Raw genomic sequence first — 26,652 nt, forward strand, 5'->3', positions numbered from 1 at the left:
ATTGCCACCTTTATGCAAATGGATGGCAAATTCATCTCTCTCTGTTCTCCATTTTCCAAGCATTTGGTGCAGAAGTACGTATTTCCATGTAGAATTCGTCTTCTCTAACTTAGTGATGTTATCACCTCCAGTTTCTACCCTTGATATCTCACGCAACTGCTTCCTCCTTGCTCTCCTCTGACCTCCCTGCTTGCCGAGACGTGACAGTTTGTCTTATGTAGTGTCATGCAATGACATGCAGCATGATGCTAAGCATGTTTTCATGTCGGTGTCTATCATGTCTTCATGTCGGTGTCTATACATAGACACCTCGTTCAGGCCCTCCTTTCCTTTCACCCGGTCTCTTCTGGTTCTTTCTGAAGGTGCAGCTGCCGTTAGTCTTTCTTAATTCCAGATGACTCCGAATCTTGTGCCAGGTTAGTTTTTCCCAAGACACAACTCTGCTCTGTTCTTCTCTTCTGCTCCTTCATGCTTCAGAAATTCCCTGCTGCCTTTTCACAACTGGACTGGTTTTCTAGATCTTACAACTTGTTTTAATTTCCTTGCCATTGCCTCCCTTCATATAGGCTGGACTCTGTCCAAATGGAATTAATGTTGCAAGAACCGGCCTGTATTTTTCTGTTTGTCTCTGCTTCTGCTTCCTTTGCCAGCAGTATACTTTTCTCACATTCTCCATTCCTCCTGAAAATCTTTCCTGAAGCTCTCTCTGTTTTCCTGACCTGGAGATTCTCTTTGTCTCTCTCTTTCCCACTTTGTACATTTACCCATATTTTAAAAATACACATACTGCTCATCACTTCCAAACTTGTATTCATTGTTATTTCAGTGATTTCTATAAATCACATTAACTTTGTGTCTCTCACTGTGCTTAGCTCAGTACTGCGCAGAAATATCTGTTGAGTTAGTTAGTGGGTGAACACGCTTGTGAATGAAGCCGTCAGCCGGGCTGCTCCACGGGCCTCGCCCACTGCCTTGCTGTTTGTCCGAGACCTGCTGTTTCTCTCCCTCCTTGCAATTTTTGACTTTCCCTCTGAATCTCTTTGTGTATCACTAAGTGGCCTGTTCCCTTTGAGCTCTCTTACTTCTCCTCTCCTGAGTTGGTATTAATTTCAATTTAAAGAAAAATGACATCATTTTGGGGGACGGACGTGTGTGGGAAATTGAGAGGAAATGGAAGCTACAGTTCGGAATGACATCTTGATCCATTTTATGGGAAAGCAGGATTTTGGAAACTTGCAAGTCTAGGCTTGACTCCTGGGCCTATGGCCAGCAGAGAGTAGAGTAGTTGTGATGACATGTCCCGCCTCCAGGTGGAAGGCTGCAGGGCCCCGCATTCCTGTCTGCTGATCCAGGCAGCTGCCTGGTGTTCCTTAGAACCAGCTGGCTGGCCTTCTGGTCTGATGACGAGCTGGAAGCGGTGGCAGGTGAGAATAGGAGCTGCTGCTTGAAAGCAAGTGAGCCACCTGCACCCATGCATGCTTTGGACCTCAGGTCATGACAGTGCATCAGTGCTGCTGAGGTTTCTGAGAGATTGACTCACATGGTTCCTTAGAGGACTGTCACTCATCCAGATGTCATAAATGTCGCGTCCCGTGAACCCCAGTTTAGCCCCACATCGTGATAGCCTTCAGACTGCAGCTCTTCGTATGTTGTTCAGGCCCACATTCCTGCTTATCTTCATTTTCAAGTCTTTGCCCACTTGTGGGGGTTTTGGTTGAAGTGACCCAAGTGGCAGGCTGGTGATACCAGTAAGGGTGAGGACCTTGAAAAGAAACTCTGCAGGTGGTGTGCTTGACTGACCATCTAGGAGAAAGCGATGCCAGGATGCAGAGTGGGGGTGCCCTTGCTGTGCCAAGCAGGTGCTGCATTTGCCAGAGTGCCGGGGGGCTCTGCGTGCTCCTCTCCAGTCATCATCTCTCTTTGGTTTCAGCCAGTGACGTCTAAGCTGCTCAAGACAGGAAGAACTCTGCACTGAGCGCTGGAGGCCCCGGATCCAGAGGGAAGAGGCAGCCTTGGAAGCAGTAATGAGCCATCCGGACTACAAGCCGAACCTCTGGCCCCTGGGGACCCCCAGAGGTAGCAAAAGGAAAACGAGTCTACTCTTGCGACGGGTGACCTGAAACAAGTGGATTGGAGGCGTGGGCGGGTCTTGGGGGAAGGGAACTGTAATTCCTTTGGTGACCTGTTAAATATTCTCCTTGTTATTTACTCTGCAGTTAAGTGTGGTTTCTCGTCTTAATTTATTGATACATTGATACTGTTTAATTTCCTCCAGAAAATTGACAATGTTTTAGTAATTTATTGTTTCAAAAAGTTGGTGTCCATAAACAGCAAAGCACACCCAACCCATTACTCAGATTATGTGCCATGATGTTGCGGTGCTGATTTAAAGCTCAGGTCTCACCTGTGCATTTTATCCATGTCTCCTTAGCCATGTATTCCTTTTGTGTGACTGTTTGAAATCACCATCAGAACATTTCAGTCTCATGTTGGTCTTTTTAAATAAAAAAAAAAAGGTGACTGAAGAAAGAGTTGATTGCTGCCTCATGTTTCTAGGTGTATCTTCGGGGGTTGGCCCACATGGTGTTGGTGCTTCGCCAGGTGACAAAAAGTCAAAGAACAAGTCCACACGAGGGAAGAAAAAGAGCATATTTGAGACCTACATGTCCAAGGAGGATGTTTCAGAAGGCTTGAAGAGAGGAACACTTATCCAGGTGCTTATAACCTACTGGCAGGCTGTACTTGAACAGGTGCCATCAGATGTAATCTGTTGCTCATGAAGCCTTTCCCTGGCCCGGGCTGTGTACTCTGAGAGAAATGGTACCATGGGCCCAGGCACAGGGCTTGCCACTTCTTAGGCCCTACCGTGCAGTTGGAGGTGGCACGTGCCAAAACAGGATCACAAGACAGGATCAGATGAAATGCTCTGAGATTTGAGAAGAGGGAGCTCCCTTCACCCCACTGAGAGTTGCCTGGGAGCATTTCACTGAAAGGGATGTATTTGAGCCTGGCTGTAGATTGGTGCAGTTTGCATAAGTCGAGCTGAGATAAAGAGCTTTCCAAATAGAGGGACCAGAGTGAGCTACTAGTCAGAAGCGGGACGCGTTGTAGTTCTTTGGCCTGGAGTGCGGGTTGCTGGGTGGCCAAGAACGAGGAAGCACAGACAGCAGCAGTGTGTGCTGAGGGCTTTCTAGCATACAACATACTTTTGCACGGTAGTTCAGTGGTTTGGCGCAGCAGACATTTATTGAGCATCACGGTAAGTCGGGGACAGTTTGTCGTTAGGAACATGCCACGGGGTGCTCTTGAGATGAGGATATGTGAGACTGTCCAGTGCGGGGCAGGCAGTCATGTGAACAGGTGATTTGGGGAGAAATGGTAAGTGCTCCGATAAAAGTGTGATGGGGCATAGGAGGTATTGGGGGAAACTTGGAAGTTGTAGGAAGTGACGTCTGAGGTGGAAATCGGAGGATGACCATTTTGGGCCTATTAATGAGCGGTGTACATGTGGAGGGGGCAGAAAGGGGATGGCACTAATAAAGTCATGACCTGCAGGTGGTGTGGTGTGGCCACACAGAGCTCCCTGGGTGTGTTCCCAGAGGCAGGAGGTGCGATGCAGGGAGGCGGGCCTTGTCCTCTGACTGAATCCATTTCATAGTTCTCAGGTTAGTGTAGAAATATCGCCTTGTGTTCCCTGGTTCACTTGAAAATACTGTCTGCATTCATTTTCTGTCCTGAGCGCCCAGCTTCAATATTTGTGTTTTTGACTCAAGAGCCAGCCAATCAGCAGATACAACCATCTCCTTTGCGGTCAAGTGCGCATGCGATGATTGTAGACTCTGACTGGAAAAGTGTGTCTAACCAATGAGCCGATCTTTCTGATTTCAGAGGGGCTGTTGGCAGCCTTTGTAAAGCTCCCTTGGGTCTCTGTGACGAGGCCTCTCAGGGAACTAGAGCTGTGCCACGGGCCTTGGACAGCTGTGCAGCCACTGTTGCCATTACCCTTCAGCCCGTGTGTGAGCCTGGCCTTCTGCGCCCAGCCCTTGTCTGCTCTCACGCTCCAGGCCGTTTGTACCCTCCCCCTGCTCGCCTGCTTTCTCCTCCAGGTACACTCTGCTCCTTTCATCCTGGCCTTCCAGGCTTTTCCTGCGAAAACTCTGCCCTTTGCTTCCTCCTGACTTAGTACACACTGTTCCCACGCTGCCTTGATGTAACCAGGGGTGACCTTTCAGTCCCTGCCTAAATGTCATCCCCTTTCGGAAGCTTTCCTTCCATTCTCTAAGTGGAGCTGGCTCTTAGGCTCTCCTGCAGGGACTGCTCTGTTTAGCCTTTTACTCTAAGCCCATTACTAACATTTTCTGGCATTTATGTTTTCGCAAATTGACTGTTCACTTCCTTGAGGGCAGGGTCATGTCTAATCCCCACAAATTAGCCTGGCATTTGATTAATGCTTAATAAGTTTATGTTGAATAAATATTTACTGATGACTAAGGGATCAAGTTTTTGTCTTGTGAAGAAGACTGAGGGAAGCCTCTGTCGATGTAACGTGAAAGCAGCATTGCTGATCATTTTGGTCGGAGTATTTACGGAAACCGGGTGGGGGAATATTTTGCAGTAGTAGTAGTTTTTGCTCCTTTCTATTAATTTTTGCTTTTGAAGCAACTCTTCGCTGATATTAAAACATAACAAAAAAAATTCTGATCAATAGAACAACTCTCATTCCCAGGAGTTTGTAAGTGATTCTTTCTGGCCTGTGACATCAGGAGACTCCGCAGCCAGAGCTCCCCCCACGATGAGAACAGTTGTTCTGTGCAGATGGGGAGAGGAAAGGCTTCCAGATATGAGGTCACCATGTGAAATATACAACACTGTAAATAAGATTTTCATAGGCAGAGAAGCAGGGTCCATCTGCTTTCTGATAAAAACTTTCTGTGCAACTTTGATGGCTGAGGCTAAGTATGAAGCTGAACTACAAAAGATATTTGAGGGCTGTCGCAGAAAATGAAACTTAGTGGATATACTTTCATGCATGTGTGAACTTTTCCATTCAAACTTAAGTGTATTTTGGCAGCTTTCCCTCTTCCCATCCAGAGAGGGAACTTTTATTGAGCGACATATCGAGGAGGTGTTTTTAAATCAGAATAGAATAACATGCTACTTTGGCTTTCCGTATCTACCGATGATTTGATACTTCATTGCCTTCTGTGGGAAGAGGAGTCCATAGTGACCAAAGAAATCTCTTTCCTTTGTTTGAACTGAGCAGTAGTCACACTTGCCCATGTACATGCAGGTTTGAGATTTTCTCTTGGAGACAAGTTCTCATGTCATGTCAAAGAATGGGTGCCCTTCGCCTTTGCATACGACAACGCTGAGTGGTGACAGGCAGATGTGGGGAACCGTGAGAGGAGCAGAGAGGTCTGGGGATAGGCGGGCCTGGAAGGGGTGCAGGTCTGGGTGATGACCAAGGGCGGTGGCATGGGCATGGACATGCTGGTTTCCGGCTTCCAGAGGGGGTTTTGGCTAAAGGAGGTTCAGGTTGAGTCCCCAGAGCTGCCTGAGGCATGATGTCAGCGATCCCCCTAGAATTAAATGTTGATATAAGGTTGTTATTGGACCTCGAAGGAAATTCTAGTCCAGGAAGATTGGACAGGATGGGCCAGTTTCTAGGACCTTCACCATTTGTTAAGAGTGAAATCAGCTGGAGAACATTTAGGTGTGGATTAAAGAGAAGGACAGAGGTGACATTACAGAGACTGCCCGGCCGTTGAGAAGGAACAGATGATATTACGACATTATCCAGGCAGGTGGGCGACCTTCAGCTCTGCTGACATTAATTAAATAATTCAGCAAATATTTCTTGACCATCCACTGAGAGCCAAGCATACACCAGTGAGCAAGACAGGCACTTCAGCGGGGGAGAGAGGCCAAAACAAAGACACAACAAGGAAATCACAGCCTGTGATGAGTGCCACTGAGGAAGTAAGGGAGACGAGCGAGGATAATAAATCGGGGAGCCAGTGGACGCAGCCAGTTACGCCTTGCTGAGCTGAGTGAAGGGGGAGAGTGAGCAGCCATTGGAGGAGCGAGGAAGGGCACATTGTAGGCAGAGAGAGGACCTGGAGGAGCCCTCGCAGGCCGGAAAAGGCTTGGGGTTTTCAAGGACTCAGAAGGAGGCCTGTGGGATGCGGGGAGCAACGAGAATTGTGATGTGGGAAGAAGTGGCAGAGTTTTGGCCGCAGCCAGCTGTGCGGCCTCTCAGCGGTGTTGGATTTAAAGAGCTGTGCAGAAAAAAAAAAAAAAAAGAGCTGTGCAGAGTCTCTGAGAGGCATTAAGCAGGGGGAGCAGAGGATCTATTTTATGCTCTAAAACATCTCTCTGTCTCTTGGGACACAGACTATAGAGACGGAGCTGGGAGACCATATAGGAGGCTGTCACAGTGAACCGGGCAGGAAAACATGGAGACGTGAAAAGGGTGGGGGCGGTGAAAAGGGGGAGAAGTCGGCGGAAGGGGAGCTGGCCTGTCGAGCAAGGGTGAAGGGAGGCCGGGGAGGAACATGGGACGGCTCCTCATCTTTTGAGTCGGGCAGACAGATAGTGCTGATACGGCTGGCAGAGGTGGGGAGACTGAGGCTGGGAAGGAGGTGCTGCGTTTGAAGGTGGGTAGCCCTGGCATGAGTGAGTGAAGAGGCCTTGGGGTGATGACGGCAAACAGCAGCTGCAGGAGGGAGAGTGTGGCCACTGCAGCCAGCCCACCGGGCCTTGAATGTGGTGCGGAAGTGGGCAGTTCATTCACTTCCCCTCTAGGGGCCTCGGTTTCTCATCTGTAAAAGGAGGTTAATAGCACCTACCTCGTAGGCTTTTCCTGGGGGTTAAATTAGTTGACGATGTAAAGCTCTCACTCTGCGTGTGAGCACCCCATGAGGCGCGGGTGTTTTGTCCCGGGAGAGAGGCGCCTGTTACTCTGTCAGAGGGTAGCTGCCATGCAGGAGAGCTGATTTTTCGAGAAAATCTAGAAATGCATATTTATGTGTGAAATTCTTCAGCTGTAAGCATTCTCGAACATCCCGTAAGCCAAACAAAACGCTTGTGATCGCCAAGCGAGGCCAGTTAGCCCAGTTGTGTGGGCTTTTTCTGTAAGAACATTCGGCTCCTTGGGGGCAGGAGTGCAGAAGGCAGCCATCTGGGGTCGACTGAAAGTTGACCAAAGAGCAAGAGTGGACCCAGGGCCACAAGGGCGGGAACTAGTGGCAGCCACGCCAGCCAGGTGTCCCAAGAGGGCGTGCCTGGCAGGGGGACGGTGGAGACCAGAATGTGGTTGGACGGGTTGGAGGTCTCAGAGGAGGTGCAGGGTTGTGAAAGCTGCTTCTGCCTTAAGTGACCCAAAGAATGGCAGATGTGATTGGCATGTGATGCTTGATATTTCCTGTTTTGAGGAGACTGGGGTGTGTGCGCAGGAAAAGGTGGCAGGACTGACCTGCCTGGGGGCCCGGTCAGCCTTCCGGATGCGGGTCCCATCAGTGTTTTGGCAGTGGGGGCGCAGGGGCAAACGGGGTGCCACAGAGTATGGCATTGGCAAGCCGGGCACGACCAGGGTTTGTCGTGCCCGGCTTTGACGTCGCTAGGCAGGGACAGTAGGTGCTAACGACAAGTGAACCTCAAAGGATCTGGGGAATCGGAAGACAATGGAGGGAAAAAATATTTTAAAGCCACAGTGGGGAAGCAGGGAGGGAGGGACATCCTTCTTGGGGTCCCTGAGACGCCTGGGGTGGGAGGGATGAAGAGACTCCCTTGGAGAGCACTTCAGGGCGAGTCACCATGTTGGGGGACAGCCGGGTTGCCGTGAAGACATGGGGGCCCAGGCACATGCAGAGGAGGGGGCAGGGTGAAGGCACTGCACTGACCAAATTCCAGGAAGATGAGTGCAGGGGCAGGGGCAGATCAGGGATGGTCATAAAACGTGCAAGTCCTGAACTTCTGAAGGCGAGGCGGCACATCTGCTGGAAGTCTCTTTTCACGACAAGCCCATTTTTGGACATGTTTTATTGACAGCTTTTCCTCGGACTATAGGGGTGACACTGGTCTGCGGTGGAACGCTTAGAGGTTCTCTTCCTCAGAGTGATGCGCCCTCTTTGGGGCGTCTGTCCCGAGGTCCAGTTCTCAGCAGTTCTTCCCCAGTCACGCTGCACATGTTTTTCTTGAGCAAGGCTTCCGTCCCCTCCTGCCTGTCTTACGTGTCAGGAGGTCTGCGCGAGGCTGTTTATGGCTCTTCGAATGTCTGTTCTGTACCCCCAGGCTTGAGCCGCCTGTCTCCTTCCCTGCGGCCAGCCTTGGCCTCTCTGTGACTGAAGACACTGTGAAATCAGGAGGCCTTCTCATCTCTCTTCTTCTTCACGTACTCACCGCTAATTTTCAAATTTTCAAAAAATTAAACTTCAAAGACGTTTGTTGAGTGAGTGGAGGTTTATTTTGGACAAATGCAGTCCTTTTTCCCACTTTCCCAATAGGAAACCGCTGTCCTAGAAGTGACTTTGCAGTGACATTTGTAAAAAAGGGACTGACCTTAGGGAGCTTCGCCAGCCTTGTCTCCTGCTCCCCTGTCTCCAGCCTTCAGCAGAGCCACGGCATCGAGCAGGGAACAGTGTTTGCCCCATTGGCTGCCCTGGCAGCAGTGTCCTCTGCCTGTATTTCCCTTCTGATCCATCTGCAGAGTCTGCTGCTCTGTTAAGGAGCACATCAGACGCCGTCTCTGGAGCCTGTCCCAGTGCCCCCACTGCCTGCTGCCTGCTCCGTGCCCTCCCTTAGGGTGGTGTGACCAGGGACTGCCCCCCCGCATCCCCCCACATCGTCTCAGGTCCTGAGTGCTGTCCGTGCTCAGTAAATCATCACCGAGTGAAGGACTGACAAGCATTTGTGGCCATCTGCTTGGGAAGTTAGTGACAGTAAAAGCTGTTGGTGAAATGTGTCACCTAAGCACGCTGCAGTGACAGGATTATTTTCTGCTTTATTGCAGACCCCCACCTATTTTGTTAATTATGTATCTTTGAGCCTTTCAACGTTTTAGGGGAGACATGTTATTTAAAACACGTTCTAAAGCTACCCCTGGAGCCCAGCTTTTAGGAAAGTGACCGCCTCCGTCCGTGAGGTCCAGCCTCCTTCAGATGCATTTGGGACCTGGAGAGGGTCCTCTCTTCTCTCCAGAGCCTGAAATACTGAACTGCTAGTGAACACGGCCCCCACCTGCGCCCCTGTGTGCAAATAGAAGCAGAACCTGATTTGGTGCTAGAATAACATGAGGTTGAAGACAGACTGGGTGGCCTGACTATTGGAGCCAGGACTCCCACTTACATCAAGAGCTGGTTCTGGACCATTCTGAAAGATTAACTCATTCAATGCTGCAGAGGGGCCAGAGTAGAAAAATATGCATCCAGTCTGGTGGCTAAGTATCCAGGTTAGAAATCAACTGGAGCCCTTGGAAACTTGTCACAGCACAAGCAGTTGTGGAGAAAAGTCTAGAGAATGAAAAAGGCCATTATGTGGTGAGGGGTAATCCCCAGATGACCTTGCTCTTAAAGGTTTACATTTGAAGACTAGCATATCAGTCGCATAAAATCCCAAGAGCTGCCACTTTCCCACTGCTGGCCAGCCTTGTGGCCCCCACCGCTGCCTGCGTGCGGCCAGGTGCCCCTCGGTCCCCAAAGGAGCCCTGTGTGGCCCACATCGGCCAAGTCCTGTTGCTTGCTCTTAAAGAACAGTTGTCCTCCTGCCAACTTATTTCCTAGATTGAACTGTCCAATTAATTAAAAAATGTTTTATTGGAGAATAATATACATATGGAAAAGCCATAAGTATATAACTAGTTAAAATTTCACAGATTTTATTTTTTATTTTAAAGGGTGTCTTGAGAATTAATCCAAAGAAGTTTCACGAAGCCTTCATTCCTTCCCCGGTAAGTTCAATAACTTTTATAATAAACTTAATGTCACATTTGATTTTGTAGATGTGCTCGGAAACTGAAATCATATATGCTATCTAAAAAGCAGAGTAGTTAAAACAAAATTGAGGATGGGCAAGGATTTGTTTCAAATTTAAATAAACAAAATTTGCCTTTGGTTAACACCACCTTCTGCCAATCTGAAAATCACACTTGAAATGAAAGGGATAGCATTTGTACCCGGCTGCAGAGAGCAGCTGAACCCACACAGGCACCCACCGGCTCATGTAATTGGATGCCCTTGGTTTATAGCTTAAAAGGATTTATGGGTTTTTCCACTGATTTAAGTTAATCTTTCCTAAACAAATATGCTATCTACTTTCGATCTACTGCATGAACTAATCTGCAAATTTGTCCAAAAATAATGTGTAATGCTCTTTCTTTTTTTGTGTAGTTTCCCACTTCACTTTTATGCAGGTGATGGGACTTGGTAAAAGGCTCTTTTGCCATTGCCTTTTGTGCCCTTTTTTATGCTCATGCTGCATTTTAATGGGTTCTTTCCAGAAAGGGAAGTCCACTCTGACAGTTAATAGCAGGTCTCTGCTACTTGAGTGTGCAAAGCTACAAGAGCGATATTCTTAAATTCCTGACCTAATTTTTCAGGACACCATAAATAGGATGGCTGTAGCATCAGAGATTTTTCAGAGCAGAAGTGTCCATAGGAATAATGTTTGGCTTATAGGTGAGGAAAAGGAATACATCTACTATGGTTAGCATGTTTCATATGTTAAATGACACATTTAGTGAGAACACCAAGTTCAGTCTTGTATTTCATAGCTATTATTTTTACTGTTACTGTTACAGTAACCTTAAGACCTGTTCTCAAACTCAGTCCTTTTACTCCCTTGTCCTCCAGCAAATAAGTTTGTGTCTCAAGTTCAGATTTTCCCATTGGATTAGAGGAAAAAGTATCACTGGTCTTTCACATTATTCTCTCTGAGTCATATTCTGTTCCTTTTACAGAACACAGTATGGTTGATGGCTCTGGCACTTGGGTGCCAGGTCCCCAGCTTAGAACTGAGGTCAAGTTTGAGAAAGTAACTTAGCTGCAGGAGTAGCTCTGTCCTTCGGGAAGCACCGTTTACTTGGGTAGTAGATTCCAGAATTTGCTCACAAAGGGAAAATCACATTCAGTGAGCAAAGAAACTGCCTGTGAAAATCTCTCAGGTTATGCTCCCCTCAGTAAGTCCAGCGTAACTGGCATTTTCTCCATGCTAGAAAGAATGACTGTTTTCTTCATTGGCAAGATCAGTAGTAGAAGGAGCTCGAATTTAGGGGCCTGGTATGTGAAGACATGGCTTTTTAGAAACACACCCAGTGGGGCGGGGAGTTCATGCTGAGAGGCCCTTGGGACTGAGCATACCTGGCTCCCATCTCCAATGCGCGCTGGGGTTTGTGTTCATCGGCTGGCGCTAAGGGAACTCCATGCAGTGTTTTGAAAATCATCCTGCAAGTGTCCCTGAGTTAGCCTGACTATTGACAAGTATGGGGTTTTGGATAAAAGTTCAAACAGAGGCATACTTACCCTGTGCTAAATACCTGAAAGTTATAAATCCAGCTAACAGACTTAAATAAAACACATCCGTGACAGATAAAATATATCTTCCTGGATAAATATACCTCCATGTCCCTGGATTCAAATGCAGAATACTCAGACACCTCGGCACTGCATGTGGAATTGTGGCTCCTCTTCTCTTCCCAGCTGGGGGCTCCTGTACCCTCTTTGCTGTGATGACCCCTTCCCCTCATCCAGCCAGGCCCTTGCGTGCACCTGCATGGGCAGTTTATCCCACAGGCCCAGCGTCTGTCCACACCCCTTAGAAGTGCTTTTCCTTTAGCCTCCTGCTGAGTCCAGGGCTGCTGCCAGTGGTGCCTTCGGGAAGCCAGACCTGGGGAAGATCCTGCCCTGCCTAGAGAGCAGCATGAGCTGTTCCAGCTGAGGACACGTGTCCGTTTGACCTGGTGGGGATGGGTTGGCTGAGCAGAGATGGCCACAAGTGTGGGGCCCAGTCATTTCCTGATAAAGGAAGTTAATGATGTTTCTGATGTTACTGATGTTTCAAAGGCTCAAGGTATTCTCCTGTTTGAAGTTGTATTCCTGGCCTGTTCATCACAGCCTTAAAATCTAACATTTTTGGAGAAACAAAAATAGACCAGATTTGTGAAGTTATTTAGGCTTATTCTTACTTACTGTGAATAAACAGTTGTGAACTTCTACGGTGTCATTGCTATGTTGTTATATCTACCTAAGGCAACAGGTTTAGAAGGGTGAATTGCTCATTGGATGTAACAAAAGTACTTTTGGCAGGGGTAGAACTTCATTACATTTCTACTGATAGTCAATTTTCTCTGTTATTTGACAAAGCCAAAAATACACCGGCCAGCTGTTTATGTCCCTGCCAGTCTCGCAATAAGAGTAAGATACAGAGTTAGAATAAAACCCATGTGGCTTTCACGCAAACCAAGACCAGTTGATATTAAATTATTGAGATGCCTTTTCATCGCATTTGGGGGTAGCGAAAGAGGCTTTGCCAGGTGTAAAAATCTTCCCCTCCCCCCAAAAAAAATCACCGCTTGCATTCTGACTTATGCTGGTGCATCTTGTCCTGGGAGCCCACTTTGTGTGGCTGGGAAATTTATTTCTGGTCCATCATGACATCCTTGGCTTATTCCCCTCCAGCTGCCTAAGAACATACAGTAGACTCCCCCCAGTACCTTTTCTTCTGGTCTGTCCGATGGGTAGAGCAAGTCCTCCTGCACTCAGGCAAGGGCTGAACACCAGGGCCTTAAACAGTAGGTAAGAGTGATGACTCAGCTGCTTTAATCTGGGGCTGTTCCCAAGGGTGGTCTTTAGCAGAAGAGACTGCAGCAGGAGCAGGTGTCTGAGTGAACCAAGTCAGAACTGAATAGCGATGAAGTAGCTGTAGATTTGTGTGTTGTCCATGGTTTGACTCAGCCCTACTTTTCTTGGTTTCTGGAGTAGGAACCACACAACCAGCATCTAAAGTCTCGGACGGTCTAAGGGTGGTGTCACGACTCAGGAAGGGGCCACCCTGTTGTGGGTTTGGGTGGCCTCCCACCGCCTCTGCCCTAGTGAGGCTGGACAGACCCTGTTGCTGTGTAAGTTGTGGATGCCACGGTCAGTGCCACGCGCCAGGCTTCCCTGTTTGCTCTCCAGTCACGGCTTACCTGCTTCTTATTTCTCCGAGCAGCTTCTCCCAAGTCTGCTGCAGTAGTTCTTTCTTCATGGCTGCTAGGGGCAGAGGGCCCTGGGGGCAGAGGGAAGGGTGTGTGTGCATGTGTGTGTGTGTGTGGGGGGGGTCAGGTTTGGTAAAGTGCAGGCCACTGCCAGACCATGGCTGGACTGGAAACTGGGCAGAAAGACTGTTCTAAAAGATACCTCAGGGTTTGTGATGGAGAACTATAAGAAAAAAACCACTGTGTGTCTAAAATCCCATATTGGAGGCAAGGTCTGGTGACTTTAGAATACTAATTTGAACTTGAACTAGTTGGTTGAATGTTAAATCTTACTCTCATGGGTGTCTCTATCAGGAACTGTTGCGAGGTGGTCTTATGAACCTATTTGCTGTTACCGCCTTTCAGAAAAATCCACATTTTCCTTTTCTCTCATGCCCTGAAAAGAAGCACATGGTCTAAACTTTTGGAAGGGATCGAAGGGGAAGAGGACCTGTTTGCATGCTTGTTGATGAAACATTTTGAAATTGTTTAATTTTTTCATGGAAACTTAGGGCTGAGGGTGTGCTTTTCCTTCGTTATCTTTTCCATTTAAGTGTTTTTGCAAAGTAGTTTGGCTCAGGAGGAAGACAACCTCACCTCCTTACGTTGAGCTGTCAATGCCTGAGCACGCACAGGGCTACACTGCTTAAAGTGGGTCTTGAAGCGAGCAATTGAGGCTGAAGGTTCCCATGCCCCCTCGTGTTCTTGGCCAGGAGCTCACAGTCACGTCCCGTGGCTCCCGTGTGAGAGAGGTGGAGGCTGAGAACACTTCCTGAGTCTCAGGTTACGTCCCTTTCCTTTTCTCCTTTGCTTTCTTTCAGTCTCCCTAAAAACAAGCACAACTTGCTCTCTCTGCCTCTTTCCCAGGGGCAGTGGGATTTTGCTGGGTTTCTCCAAGAGAACCCAAATCCTGGGGCTGGTTGCTGCTTCTACTCTCAGTTATTTTTCTTGGGGGACTTTATGTTGTTCTTCTGGTTTCTTGTAAACCATCTTTAAAAAAAAAATTGTTCTTTGATACTTAAAGCAAAATCCAGTTAGTATAGAAATGGTATCATTGCGCTTTGTATTGTTCAAAATGAAAGTGGATAATTAATGATAATCTACTCCTGTCTCAGTGTAGTTAGGAAAGCAGGCAATCTCAGTGTTTTGCTCTCTGTAGTTTTGTTTATGACCTGCCCCGTATGATTTATTTCAGCATTCCGCTAGTCTGCTTTTCTGTGTTCATCACCATTTCTGTTAATTCCAGAGACAGAGCTCCCTCCAGATGTGTGTGGCTGCATTCTAGTCTTCCTGTTGAGTCAGTAGACAGGGAAGTAAGTTTTGATTCCAGGCTTTGGTAAACTAACTTTTATTTTGCTCTCCAACCTAGGACGGTGACCGTGACATTTTTATTGATGGGGTTGTTGCTCGTAATAGAGCCTTGAATGGTGATGTGGTGGTCGTGAAGCTGCTTCCTGAGGAGCAATGGAAGGTGAGTTAAATTTTCCTTTTTGAATTATAGAATTCTCAAGGCCTTTTGCATTCTATGGCACATGGATGAGGCCCCATAAACTAAAGTAGTAACAGACACCTAAGGCCCTATGTTGCCTTAGACATAGGCCACGAACACTTGGGACTTACAAGCATCTGGTAGGCAGACATCAGGATTTGAGTTCTCCTTGCTTCTTCCCAAGTAATCTGTCTTCCCTGTCACATGGCTTGGTAATTTTTAGGAAAAAAAAAACTTTTAGGGCACGTTCAAACTTGATACACATTGTAACAAGTAATGTTGAGAGAATTGGAAAGACCAAGTTATGGGGGTGGTGCCTGTCTTCACACATTACTGGACAACCCAGCCAGCATAAACCCAGTTCTGTAGGACCCAATTTGGTGATTGGGCTTCCCTTGGCAGACAAAAATAGACTGTATTTTTATAAGACAGAAATCAGATGGCAGAAGAAAATGGTTTAAAATATGAGAATATGCTGATTTCAGTCTCCCTCTGTCTGTCAACTGAAAATGAAGAGGTTGTAGTGAGGGTAATTGTGCACTGGGGTGGCTGGGTAGGAGGCTTGTACTGGGTTAGGATAGTAAATATGGAGAGAAGTAGGGATATGTTTTGAAAGTAGAGCTGATGAGACTTGAAGATGGATTGGAGGAATAGAATGAAAGAGGGGAATCAAGGATAAGTTTTAAAATTATGGTTTAAGCACAATGGGTCTGATGTCATTAAAATAAGGAATAGTGGGGAAGGACATGTATTAGTTCTGATTGGCTGTGTTAAGTTTTAATTTCTGTCTAGAAAATGAGATGTTGCAAATGTAGGGAGGCCTAGATAATTTCAATTACTGATGATTTCTAAACATTTAAGGAAAAACTAATCCCAATTCTACACAAATGTTCCAAGAAAATAGAGGACATCTTTTCCCGCTCCTTCTATGAGATCAGCATTGCCATAATACCAAAACCAGAAAAGGACATAGGAAAATAAAGAAAGTCCAGACTAATAAATATGCCACACAACAAAATATTAGCAAATAGAAACCAATAACACAATAGAGGGATAAGAAACATGAGTGAGTGGAGTTTGACCCAGGAATGCAAAGTTGGCTTAATATTTGAAAAACAATTCCCTCTCATTCAGTATATTAACAGGCTAAACTTCATACCATAATTCCATCAAGGCCATCATTTCAATAGATGCAGAAAATACATTTGACAAAAATGAACAACCATTCATGATAAGAACTTACTGCAAACTAGGACTAGAAGAGGACTTCTTCAATTTGTTAAAGAACATCTTGGGGATATTGAAAACTAACATCATTCTTAGTGGTGAAAGACTGAATGCTTTTCCTCCAGTGTTGAGAATTAGGCAAGAATGTTCCGTTTCCTCTTTTTTATTCAACACTGTACTGGGGATTCTAGCCAGTATAAAAAGGCAATAGAAAAAAAGCATTGAGGGCCTCCCAAGTGGTGCAGCGGGTTGAGCCCAGCTCTGTGAAGCTGTCCACAGCCTCTGCAGTGTGGGTTTGATTCCTGGCTGGCCAAGGAGATGCCCACATGGCATGGAAGACCTCTCCTGTCGCACCCGCTGTTCCCCTCAGCAGTGTATTTCAGTTGTCTGCCTGTTCTGCTCCCCACTCTGTCTCTGGTGATCCTCTCAGCTTCCCGCGCCTCTGGCCTGCACCCCAGCTCTTGTATAAAAATAAATAAATCTTAAAAAAAAAAAAGGCATTCGGATTGTAAAGAAAGAAGGGAAACTATCTTTATTCTCATACTGTGGGATTTTTTTATGTGTAAATTCCTAAGGAAGGTACAAAAAAAGCTACTAGAACTAATAAATGAGCATAGCAAGGATGCGGGATAAAAGGCTGATATATAAACATCAATTGTATTCCTGCATACTAGCAATGAAAAATTTAAAATAAAAAAATTTCTTTAAGTGTAATTTTTATTTGGATCACAAATAAGAAATACTTAGGGATCAGTTTGACCAAATGTGTGAGAGACCTGTACACTAAAACTATAAAACATTACTGAGAGAGATGAAGTAAGGCTTCAGTAAGTGGTGAGAAATACTGTGTTCATGAATTGTAAGACTCAATATTGTAAAGATGCCAGTTCTATTCAAATTGATTTATAGATTAAGTATAATTCCAAACAAAATCTTAGCAGACTTCTTTGTAGAAATTAACAGACTGGTTTTAAGATTTCTGTGGAAGAGCAGAGGACCTAGAATAGCCAAAACAAATAATAAAGTTGTAGGATCCTGATTTCAATAGTTATTTTAAAACTCAGATGAACAAGATGTGTGGTGGTATTAAGATATCGAGATGGACATATAGATCAGTAGAATAGAATAGAGAGTCAGAAATAGACCCTTTTCTACAGAGTTGTCTAGGAAATTCAAAGGGGGAATGGTATCTTTTCAACAAATGTGCTGTTAAAATTGTGTAGCCCTATGCAAAATAATGAACTTTAACCTTAAACTATACTGAAATTAACTTGAAATGGATCATAGTTCTAAATGTTTGTGTAAAAAATAGAAATTTTCCAGAATAATACAAAGGAGAAAATTTTAGTAATCTTAGATTTGGCAAGTATTTCTTAAATAGAACATAAAAAATGAAACATAAAGAAAAATAAATTTGACTATCAAAATGTAAACTTTGCTTGTTGATAGACACTGCTACAAAAATGAAAAGCCAGCCACAGGCCAGTAGAAAATATTTGCAAAACATTTAGCTGATCAAAGACTTATCTAGACTATAAAAAGCTCTTAAAAGTTAATAATAAATAGCTCAATTAAAAAACCATTTCAAGATTTGAACAGATACTTTACTAAGTAAGATATATGGTTGACAAACTTAAGATGTTCAACATAATATCATTAAGGAAATACAAATTAAAAACATAAGATATTACCGGAAACCCACTAGAATGCTAAAGTTTGAAAGACTGACCATAAGCAGTATTGGCAAGGATGTAGAGCAACTGGAACACTGATACACTGCTGGTGGGAATATGAAATCCAGTAATCACTTTGTAAAACAACTTGGCAGTTTCTTAAGAAGATAAGCATGCACTTAACATATGACTTACTTAGCCCTCTCATTCCTGGATGCTTACCTTATAGAGAAATGAAAGCATTTGCCTACATTAAAAATGTGTACATTAATGTTCATGACAGCTTTTTTTGGTAAGAGTCCCAAACTGAAAACAACTCAGATGTCCATCAGCATTGTGACATAATCCAAGTTTGGAGTAGCCACTTAATGGAATACAACTCAGTTAAAAAAAAAAAAAAAAATCAATGAATTACTGATGCAATTCATGCCACAACATAGGTGAATCTCAAAATAATTATGATGACTGAAAGAAGCTGGGCAAAAAAGAATACAATCTGTATGATTCCATTTAAGTACAATTTTAGAAAATGCAAACTAATTTTTAGTGAAAAAAGGCAGACCATTGGTTGCCTGGGACTGAACTAGGAGATGGATTACTAAGGGGCCCTGAGGAGGAAACTTTTGGTGCTGATGCACATGTTCATTATTTTGATGGGATAGTTTCCTAAATGTATACACCTGTCAGAATCGGTCAACTTGGGCACTTTAAATATATGTAGTTTGTTGTATGCCAGTTATACCTCAATAAAGCTTTAAGATATACTGAGAACAAAGAAGCCAACAAGGTGATGTTTGGACAAACAAATCCGGGGCCCCAAGGAGTGGTTGAAGGTAGAGATGTAAATTTGGGAGTCATCAGCAGATGTGGTGGTGAAGCCATAGGAGTGGATGAGATCACCTGGGGAGTGTAGTTAAAGAAGAGAAGGGGTCCTCCCTGGTGGCGCAAGGGGTTAAGTCTCAGCACAATGAAGCTATCAACAGCCACTGAAGCATGAGTTTGATCCCCAGCCAGGGAACTACCCACATGGCGCAGCAGACCTCTCCTGTCTCCCCGCTGCTCTCCTCAGCAGTGTATTTCAGTACACCCACCTGTTTTGCTCCCCACTCTGTCTCTGGTGAATCCTTCCATTTTAAGTGCATGGGTGAGGACCCACAGTCAGGCCAACTGATTGCACATTGGGGCTGCCTGTAACAGAACCACCATGGTGCCTACCCTCTCACCCCCTGCACCTCTGGCCTATGGAAGAACAGAGGACCTTTTATGCATAAATAAATAAAATAAATCTTTAAAACAAAAAAAGATAAGGGACTGAGTGAACACTGAGTTCTTAGGCAGGTTGATGTTTAGAAGTCAGCAGGACCTCTTCAGAGGCAACTAAGGAGACTGTGGAGAGGCATGGACCATGGTGGTTCTGTTACAGGCAACCCCAGTGTGAAATGGGGCGGCCTCACTGTGGGTCCTCAGACATGCACTTAAAAGGGACTTATAATGAGACTCATCGGCGGGCATATACGAAAAGGGTAATAAAGGGCTTATTTACAAAGAAGGGGAAATGAAGAAATGAGTAACTCGGGGGGAGAAGGAGATAAATTGGTGAATGTATCCTACCAGTTCCGCTGAGCTGGGACCCCAACAGCACGCTGAAAGCCAGCAAAAAGCCAAGGACCCCCCCCCACCCAGGCCCACATGTCTGGTTACACCAAGCCTGGCTGCTTGACTCTACCCTCGGTTCCCAGCATCCTCCCTTCGGTGGTGATGACATTATGGGATTTGTAGTCCTTGGTGCCTTGGGTCTTTTTGGTCTGGAGAGCTGGCCTTCTGGAGGGAGTTTTCCAGAGCAAGGCTGAGGGCAGCCATTTCCTGCCTGAGAAAAATGGACCCTCTCAGAGCTGAGGCTGATCCATAGGCTCTTGCTTGTCTTTACCCTGCAAATGGATCACCTGGGAATTTTGTTAAAATGCATATTCTAATTTGGCAGATCTGAGGTGGGCCCCAAATCATGCATTTTTAACAGGTTCCCAGTCAGCAAGGATGCTGCTGCTTCTGGACTCTCACTTTGAGTAACAAGGTGAGCCAGGAGTCAGAGAGAGCAGCTCGGGACCTGGGGCCTCGCTCTCTGGACCGTAGATCTGAGATCTGATTGGCAGAAAGATAGCTTAGCGTCCAGTGGGAATCTTACTAACAGCTGTGATGGAGCCTCAGAGTCCCCCAAAGCCACTGCACCCCAAGCGCTTGCTTTCTTGAGAGCATTCTCTTGAGTGGGAATTGGCGGATACCGAGAAGGGCTCAGCCTGGCGTGGAGGCCCCCGCCGTTGAGTTGCTGGTGGCGGTGGACAAGGGAAGTGACAGGCGCAGCTGCGGGCACAGGCCCTTGCCAACTCTCAGGAGACTTGGGATGTAGAGGAGGACCCAGCTTCCTTTGTGGGCTCCTGAGGGGCTTCACAGCGGCTGCCTGGCAGTTGCTTTATATTAAAGTCAGCCCCTTTGGGCTGTCTCTTAGGCCTCATTAGTCAGAGCAGGCAATTCACAGCTTCCTGTCCTGGGGAGGGGGCCCTGCGCAGTAGCCCACCTGTGATGGGTGTTGGGGACAGGGTCAAACTAAGGAGAAGAGAATATTCAGACTGTCATCAAGAATCTCTGACATGTGGAATATAAACATTGCAAAGCATACTGACCAATTGTATTGCAGGTTTGTTAGGACAAAAGCATATTGTTATCAAAGGAATCTGTAGTCAATGGTGTGAGCAAATGTGAATTAATTGGATTATTCATGTTTGCTTCTTTATGCTTGTTGTGCTCGCCCTCTTGGATATGTAAACTACAGGGCCTTTGGGGTTTTAGACAAAAACAACGATTCTTTTAGCTATAGTAGTAAATAGTCAATTTATTTCACAGCATGGTTTTTGGCAAAATAGTTAGCTGTAAAAGTATCAAGCTGTGAGGCAATAATAAAAAATAATTTGCTCTTACATAACAATTTTAATTTCAGAATTCTTCCACATTTTCAGTATCTATTCCAGATGTATTTCTTGTTAGGGACCTCCAGCGAGGGGAGTGCAGGGGCAGATGCACTTTCTGTGCCTTGTTAAGTGGGAGTGAAGGTGTTCTGAGGGGCTTGCTTGAGGACCTGGAGTGTGGGACAGAACTTGAAGTCCAGATCTCTTGACTTTCATCTGAATGATCTTAGGTTGTTATTTTCTTTTTAAAATGCGTGTGTGTGTGTGTGTGTGTGTGTGTGTGTGTGTGTGTGTGTGTGTGTATTTTCCTAGACCAAGGGTCTCAGACTTTCATCAGAGTTTCCAAGTAGGGGACATATCCCCAGGTGGTTGGGAGCCTCTGATCCTGAGCTGTTGATTCTGAGGTGCCATGGCTTCTCACCAACCTCCCCTCCTGCCCACGCCGGATGCTGCAGGACAGGCTAGAATAGGTGACGGCTTTGCTTAAGTTGCTGGCTGGCTGGAGGGGTGGGGGAGGGGAGCAGCTAGAATATGGTTTGCTGTGTAGAAGAGCAGTGCATGTGTGGGGGCAGCAAACTATTGGAGGGAACTGGGGAAGGTTTCATAGAAGACGATATGTTTGACCTAAGGATGGGGCTGGCGAGAGATTGGTTTAAGGAGGAGAATGTTTTGGGTTGAGAATGACCTGACAAGAAAGGATATTGAAAATGCCCACTTTGTGGGAGTTGTGCATGGAGCAAGGCTCTCTCCTCCTGCCAGGCTGCAGCCCCTGCGCCGACTCCCCTCAGCACTGGCGGAGGCGGGGTGTTCCTGAGTGTTCTCAAGACCCACCTTCAAGAAGCCAGCATCTTTGACCTCCATTTACAGATGCTCATGAATACTGTGCTTTGCTCTGTCAACTCTTCTGTTTGCCATGATCTTCACCGGGCCTTTTTCCATTCTCTTTTCCTTTCTGCCATCAAGTTCATCTTCCATAACCATTAAACAATCTTGTCTTCATCTTTGTTGACTATAGTGTTTATCCTATAAGTTCTCTTCTCTTAATACTCCAGTGTAGTACATTCCAGGCGACCAAATAGAAGCCTTGTGGGTGCTGGATGATTGCTAACTTTTCAGTGCTAACTGTGGTCCAGGAACTGTATTTAGTACCTCCCACTGTTCTTCAGCCTGATGTTATCTCCAGTCTATTTTGTGAATGAAAACCTGAAGCTTCACTTAAGCATATTAGTTAGGGAACACCTGACTAGGGAGTGGCAAAGTTGGGATTCAGATCCACATCTCATTTCATGATCTTTTTGCATTTGTCCCAGAGACATAAAAGAGAGTTACTTGGCCTGTAGATATTGTCAAGTATAAAAATCACCATAAATGCAGAAAATAGTATAGAATATGCTTGAGCTTTAGTCAATATCTTAAGTTGCCGTCCTGGGGCAAGAAGATGACTGTATCAGTTGAAGTCACCAAAGACCCAGGATTAGTCTTAGAAAATAAACGGTTGAGAAAAAGCTAGAATTCTAGTTGTGTCTAGACTAGAGAAGCGTGGTAGCCATTCAGGGCATCGTGGAGCAGTGTTGGGAATCACAGCCTCACCAGACACCTCTCCTAGAACCTGGATCAGATATTGATACAGTTGACCTGATTATAAAGTCAAATCAAGTGTGACAACCCACTGGACGGGGCATGGAGTCAGAGATGACAGACCCAGATGCCGTCCTGCCTCGATGGCAGCAGATCCTAAAGTAATGGGCTTGCAGCACAGGCAGGCAGTTGCCATGTAGGAGGTGGGTCCTTCTGGAGCTTGGGACAGGTGTAGGGCCATCTGGGAACAAGCAGACTGGTGGAGGCAGCCGTTGGGTGGGAGTCAAGCTGGGTGAACTGGTGACAGCAGTACTGGGAATGAGAACTGGAGCAGAAGATCAGCCCTGAACCCGAGATTTCTGGGTCTTTTTTGCTAGTATCAAAGGAGATTTTGGAGCCCCAATTCCCTCTAATGTCTTAGATCTAGGAAGTGGGTTAAAAGCTCTGGTGGTGCAAGGGGTTAAGATGCAACCTATGAAGCTATCCGTAGCCACTGCAGCACGAGTTCGATCCCGGCCAAGGAGCTACCCACAGGGCACAGCAGACCTCTCCTGTCTCGCCCGTTGCTCCCCTCAGCAGTGTATTTCAGTCAGCCTGCCTGTTCTGTTCCCCACTGTGTCTCTGGTGAATCCTCTGACTCCCCACACCTCTGGCCTGTACCCCAGTTCTTGTATGCATAAATAAATAAATCTTAAAAAAAAATAAGGTAAGGGCTCCTAGAAAGGAGCAAAAGCTGCTGGAATGTGGCCTACTTTGCATGATTGGGATGGTGGGTGAGCAGCTTAGTCGGAGAAGATCTGAGTGAAGGAGACTGACAGGAGCACGTTAAAGCTGGATTCAGTCAGGTGAAGCAGTGTGAAACAGCCGACTAGCTGAAGAGTTGGGGTGATTTCAAGTGAAATGACTGCTCGTTGGGCTGAGCGTCTCTATTCTTTTGTCTGAATGTTTAAATATAGTTAGGCCGTCTGGAACCAACTTGATCTGTTGATGTCCACTGGAAAGCTACCCCCAGGCATTTGCTGAGGACCTGCATTGAGAGAATACAATGGGAGAAAATCAATCAAGCACTTAGTTGGCTAAATCTAACCTCTCAGGACAGGGTGATTTCACTTAACTTGCAGCAGAGCAAAGTCTGTACATGAATTAAGGAGAGTGGAGAAGCAGGGATAATTGCTCTATCTTTCCTAACATTCTATTGTATGGTTACTAAGAAAACTCATGTTCATGCAGAGATACCAGTACTTTAGCAAGGGAATTATAGAAGTATGGATGGGCATTTTGGAACACATTGGCACAGAAAGAAAGAAGTAACTGGAGTTTGAAAGAATAAAGGAAGTGCTGATAGGAGCGACTGCTCTTGTTCTAAATTAAACAAACAAAAAAAATCAAAGTGCACATTTAATCCCTGCTTTTCAATGGCTGTTCCAAACCTTCTTATGGTCACATGAAATTGGTCTAGTACAGTAAATTGTTTCCTTTGACAACTAACTTTTCCTTCAAGTGATTGTTTTAAAGTTTTGTCTTCCAAGTTCTTCTTTAAATATGCACCCATCATACTAGATTATATTTAATCCAATCTCTTATATAACTACTATCATTTTGGATTGTTCTCAATTCCAGTGGAATTAGGATTTCTTAGAACTGTTTGGTTTCTTGGCTTGTACAATAGGCCCAAAAAAGACTTGGAAGGTACTTAATGATGGAGGGCAAGGTCTTTGGAGCCTCCACCCAGAGCAGTATGGTGGGTACAGTATATCTACTCCCATGATCAGATTTTCCCCAAATTGTTATATACACAAGCCTATTTTTAACAATCATCTGTTCTTCTTCATTATTGCCAGCTCTGGGATCAAATACTTCAGGTTCTTGCCTGCTTTAAACATGCCTTCAGATCTCTGTAATTCAAATTGAAATGTCTGAAATAAGGAATGTGTCATTTAAGGATAGAGTGCCTTATTTGTGCTGGGCAACTCCCAATTAATTTCACAATTATTTGCTCGAAAACTAATTCATTCCTTCTTAACTCCATGAAGATGGTGCAGTGAAGTTCATGTTCATTGTAATGAATGAGTTAATGCAGATAAAGTACTTACAGCAATGCTGGCACATTGTAAGTGCATGTGAAAGTCAGATATTACTATTAGTCTTCTTTGAAATGAGGCCTGAGAGTCATAGTTTGGCCAAAATCATATAATAACTCAAATTTACTATTCCCAGCTCTTGAATTTACCTCTGATAACATTTATTCACTGCCAGACATAAAATGTTGACGTAAAATGTTGACATAAAGTGTTGGTGTCTCACTACAGAAGACATCCAGATGGCCAGCGGACACATGAATGATGTTCTGCATCGCTTATTAGGGAAATGCAAATCAAAACCACAATAGAAGTTCACCTTACACCAGTTAGGATGGTGATTATCAAAAAATTAAGAAATAAGTGTTGGTGAAGATTTAGAGAGAAAGGGAATCCTTGTGCACTGTTGTTGGGAATGTCAATTGGTATAGCCACTTTGGAAACAATGTGGTTGTTTTTCAAGAAATTCAAAATAGAATTACGATATGAAATGGTAATCCCACTTCTGGGTATTTACTTGAAGAACTTGAAAGCACTCATTTGGAAAGATATGTGCATCCCTGTGTTCACTGCAGTACTGTTTACAATACCTACGATATGGAAGCAACCAAGCATCCAACTATGGGTGAATGGGTTAAAAAGATGTGATAAATGTACACAGTGGAATACTATGCAGCCATAAAAAGATGAAATCATGGCATTTTTGACTATATGGATGGACCTTGAGGGAATTATGCTAAGTTAGGTCAAAACAAGAAAGACAAATACCATATGACTTTGCTCATTTGTGGAATATAAAGGAAAGCAAAAGCAATCAGACACAACAAAAATAAACCCTTAGGCTCATCAACAAAATGGTGGTTACTGGAGGGGGTGGGAGGAGGAAGGAATGACCCGGTAGTGGATGGTGATTGGATGTTTGTGGTGAGTGTGGTGTGAAATACACAGTTGCTGAGGTGGGGAACTATACCTGAGACCTATACTGTCATCAGCTGAGATTACCTCAATAAAAAGAAAAAAAAATGTTGGTGTCTCAGTATACATTGCTCTGTGTCCTCTGAATTTTGGGCAGTTTAGATGGTAGGTAAGGTTATGTGTGGAATGACAATGTGTGTTTCTTGCTCCTGCTTCTGTCCATTAAGATCACCTATGACCTGGCTTGGCATTATCTTCGTTCCAGAGCCCACACCCATTAGAATGGCAGCCACCAGGAGTATGCTCCCTTTTAAAGTGGCAAAAGGAAACAGAGCCTGGAAGACTGCATTTAAGATGACTTTATCCAGAAGCAACTCTGGGTTCTGCTCACAACTCATTGGCCAGAATGAGTCATTTGGCTCCATTTAACTGCAGAGGGCCAAGAAGCACGGCCCTATCACGTGTGTGCAGGTCGGGATGGCAGGAGGCGTCTGGTGAACTCCTCTAGTGACAGTCACCCTAGATTAATTAGATTCATTAGACGTTGCATTCCTGACCAGCCATCTGCAAAGCATATGCCGCTACTCACTAGGGAGATCAGGCAGAAGCTTCCACATCAGCTATTAAAATTCATCTCCACTAACGAAAAAAGAACTCAGAAATCACCTGGAAATGATCTAGCTTGCCTTTCAGATCAACCTTAATTATGTAATTCTTTGTTTTTAAAGTACAACATGTGACACATTTCTTGATCTTCAAATTAAGTTAGTGGTATGATTTTTGTACATGAAAGGCAAGGAAGTTAATGTTTTCAGGAAATGTGCTGGTATTTATTTGGTAGTATTTCTAAACTATAAAGAGTTTATCATAAATAGTAGTAGTATATTATTGTTGCTTGCTGCTACTAATGTAAAATGCTCAGTTTTTTCAGCTATCAAAATATCTTATGCCATGTTTTATAAAAATGAGTAATGATTTAAGGCATCTAGATAACTGTCTTATGAATTTAGGTAACTAGAGAGAGGAACATGGTAGATTTGGAAAACTACAGGTGTTTTGACATTTAAATGCAAGATGAGGATACCAAGTGGCAGGAGTTGATGGCTTGGGGAGAGCCACATCCTGAAATGCCTTTGTTTGTAAGGAGTTTGACTGTTACCATGTAGGCACTGGGGAGCCGTTGAAGAATTTTGAGTAGGGATGATGGATTTGTGCAAAGATATCATTCTGGGTGATAAGGTGAGGATTTAAAGAAAATGGGCAAATTCATGGGAGATTCCCTAAGTTATGTAAGATAGCCTCAGCGAGAGATGGTAAGAGTTACAGTGGCCGTGTGGATTTCAAGGAGCTGAAGGTAAAACATTACCAAGACAGAGAACACGGTATTGGCTGGAGGAGGAAAGGTAGAGGGAAGAAGCAAGAATGACTCCTGCATTTCAGGCTCAGGTAATTGAGGGGGTGACGGTGCCATTCGCTAGGGTAGGAAGCAGGGCAGAGTCAGAGA

General features: G+C 45.1%; 1 protein-coding gene across 5 annotated transcripts in view; it reads left to right on the plus strand.

The window, feature by feature from the left end:
* DIS3L2 (DIS3 like 3'-5' exoribonuclease 2) overlaps positions 1 to 26,652 on the plus strand; it is a 282,840-nt gene that overhangs the window by 35,882 nt on the left and 220,306 nt on the right. For all 5 annotated transcript variants that reach the window (XM_054700163.1, XM_037524233.2, XM_054700164.1 and 2 more), the window contains 4 exons: positions 1,931 to 2,076; positions 2,557 to 2,714; positions 9,893 to 9,946; positions 14,598 to 14,699. In XM_054700163.1, coding sequence (XP_054556138.1) covers positions 2,025 to 2,076; positions 2,557 to 2,714; positions 9,893 to 9,946; positions 14,598 to 14,699 — 366 coding nt within the window. In that variant the 5' untranslated portion in view covers positions 1,931 to 2,024. The remainder of the gene's footprint in view (positions 1 to 1,930; positions 2,077 to 2,556; positions 2,715 to 9,892; positions 9,947 to 14,597; positions 14,700 to 26,652) is intronic.

The sequence above is a fragment of the Talpa occidentalis genome, unplaced genomic scaffold (genome assembly GCF_014898055.3).
Source record: "Talpa occidentalis isolate TD23 unplaced genomic scaffold, MPIMG_talOcc4v2.1 talOcc4.3, whole genome shotgun sequence".
Lineage (NCBI taxonomy): Eukaryota > Metazoa > Chordata > Mammalia > Eulipotyphla > Talpidae > Talpa > Talpa occidentalis.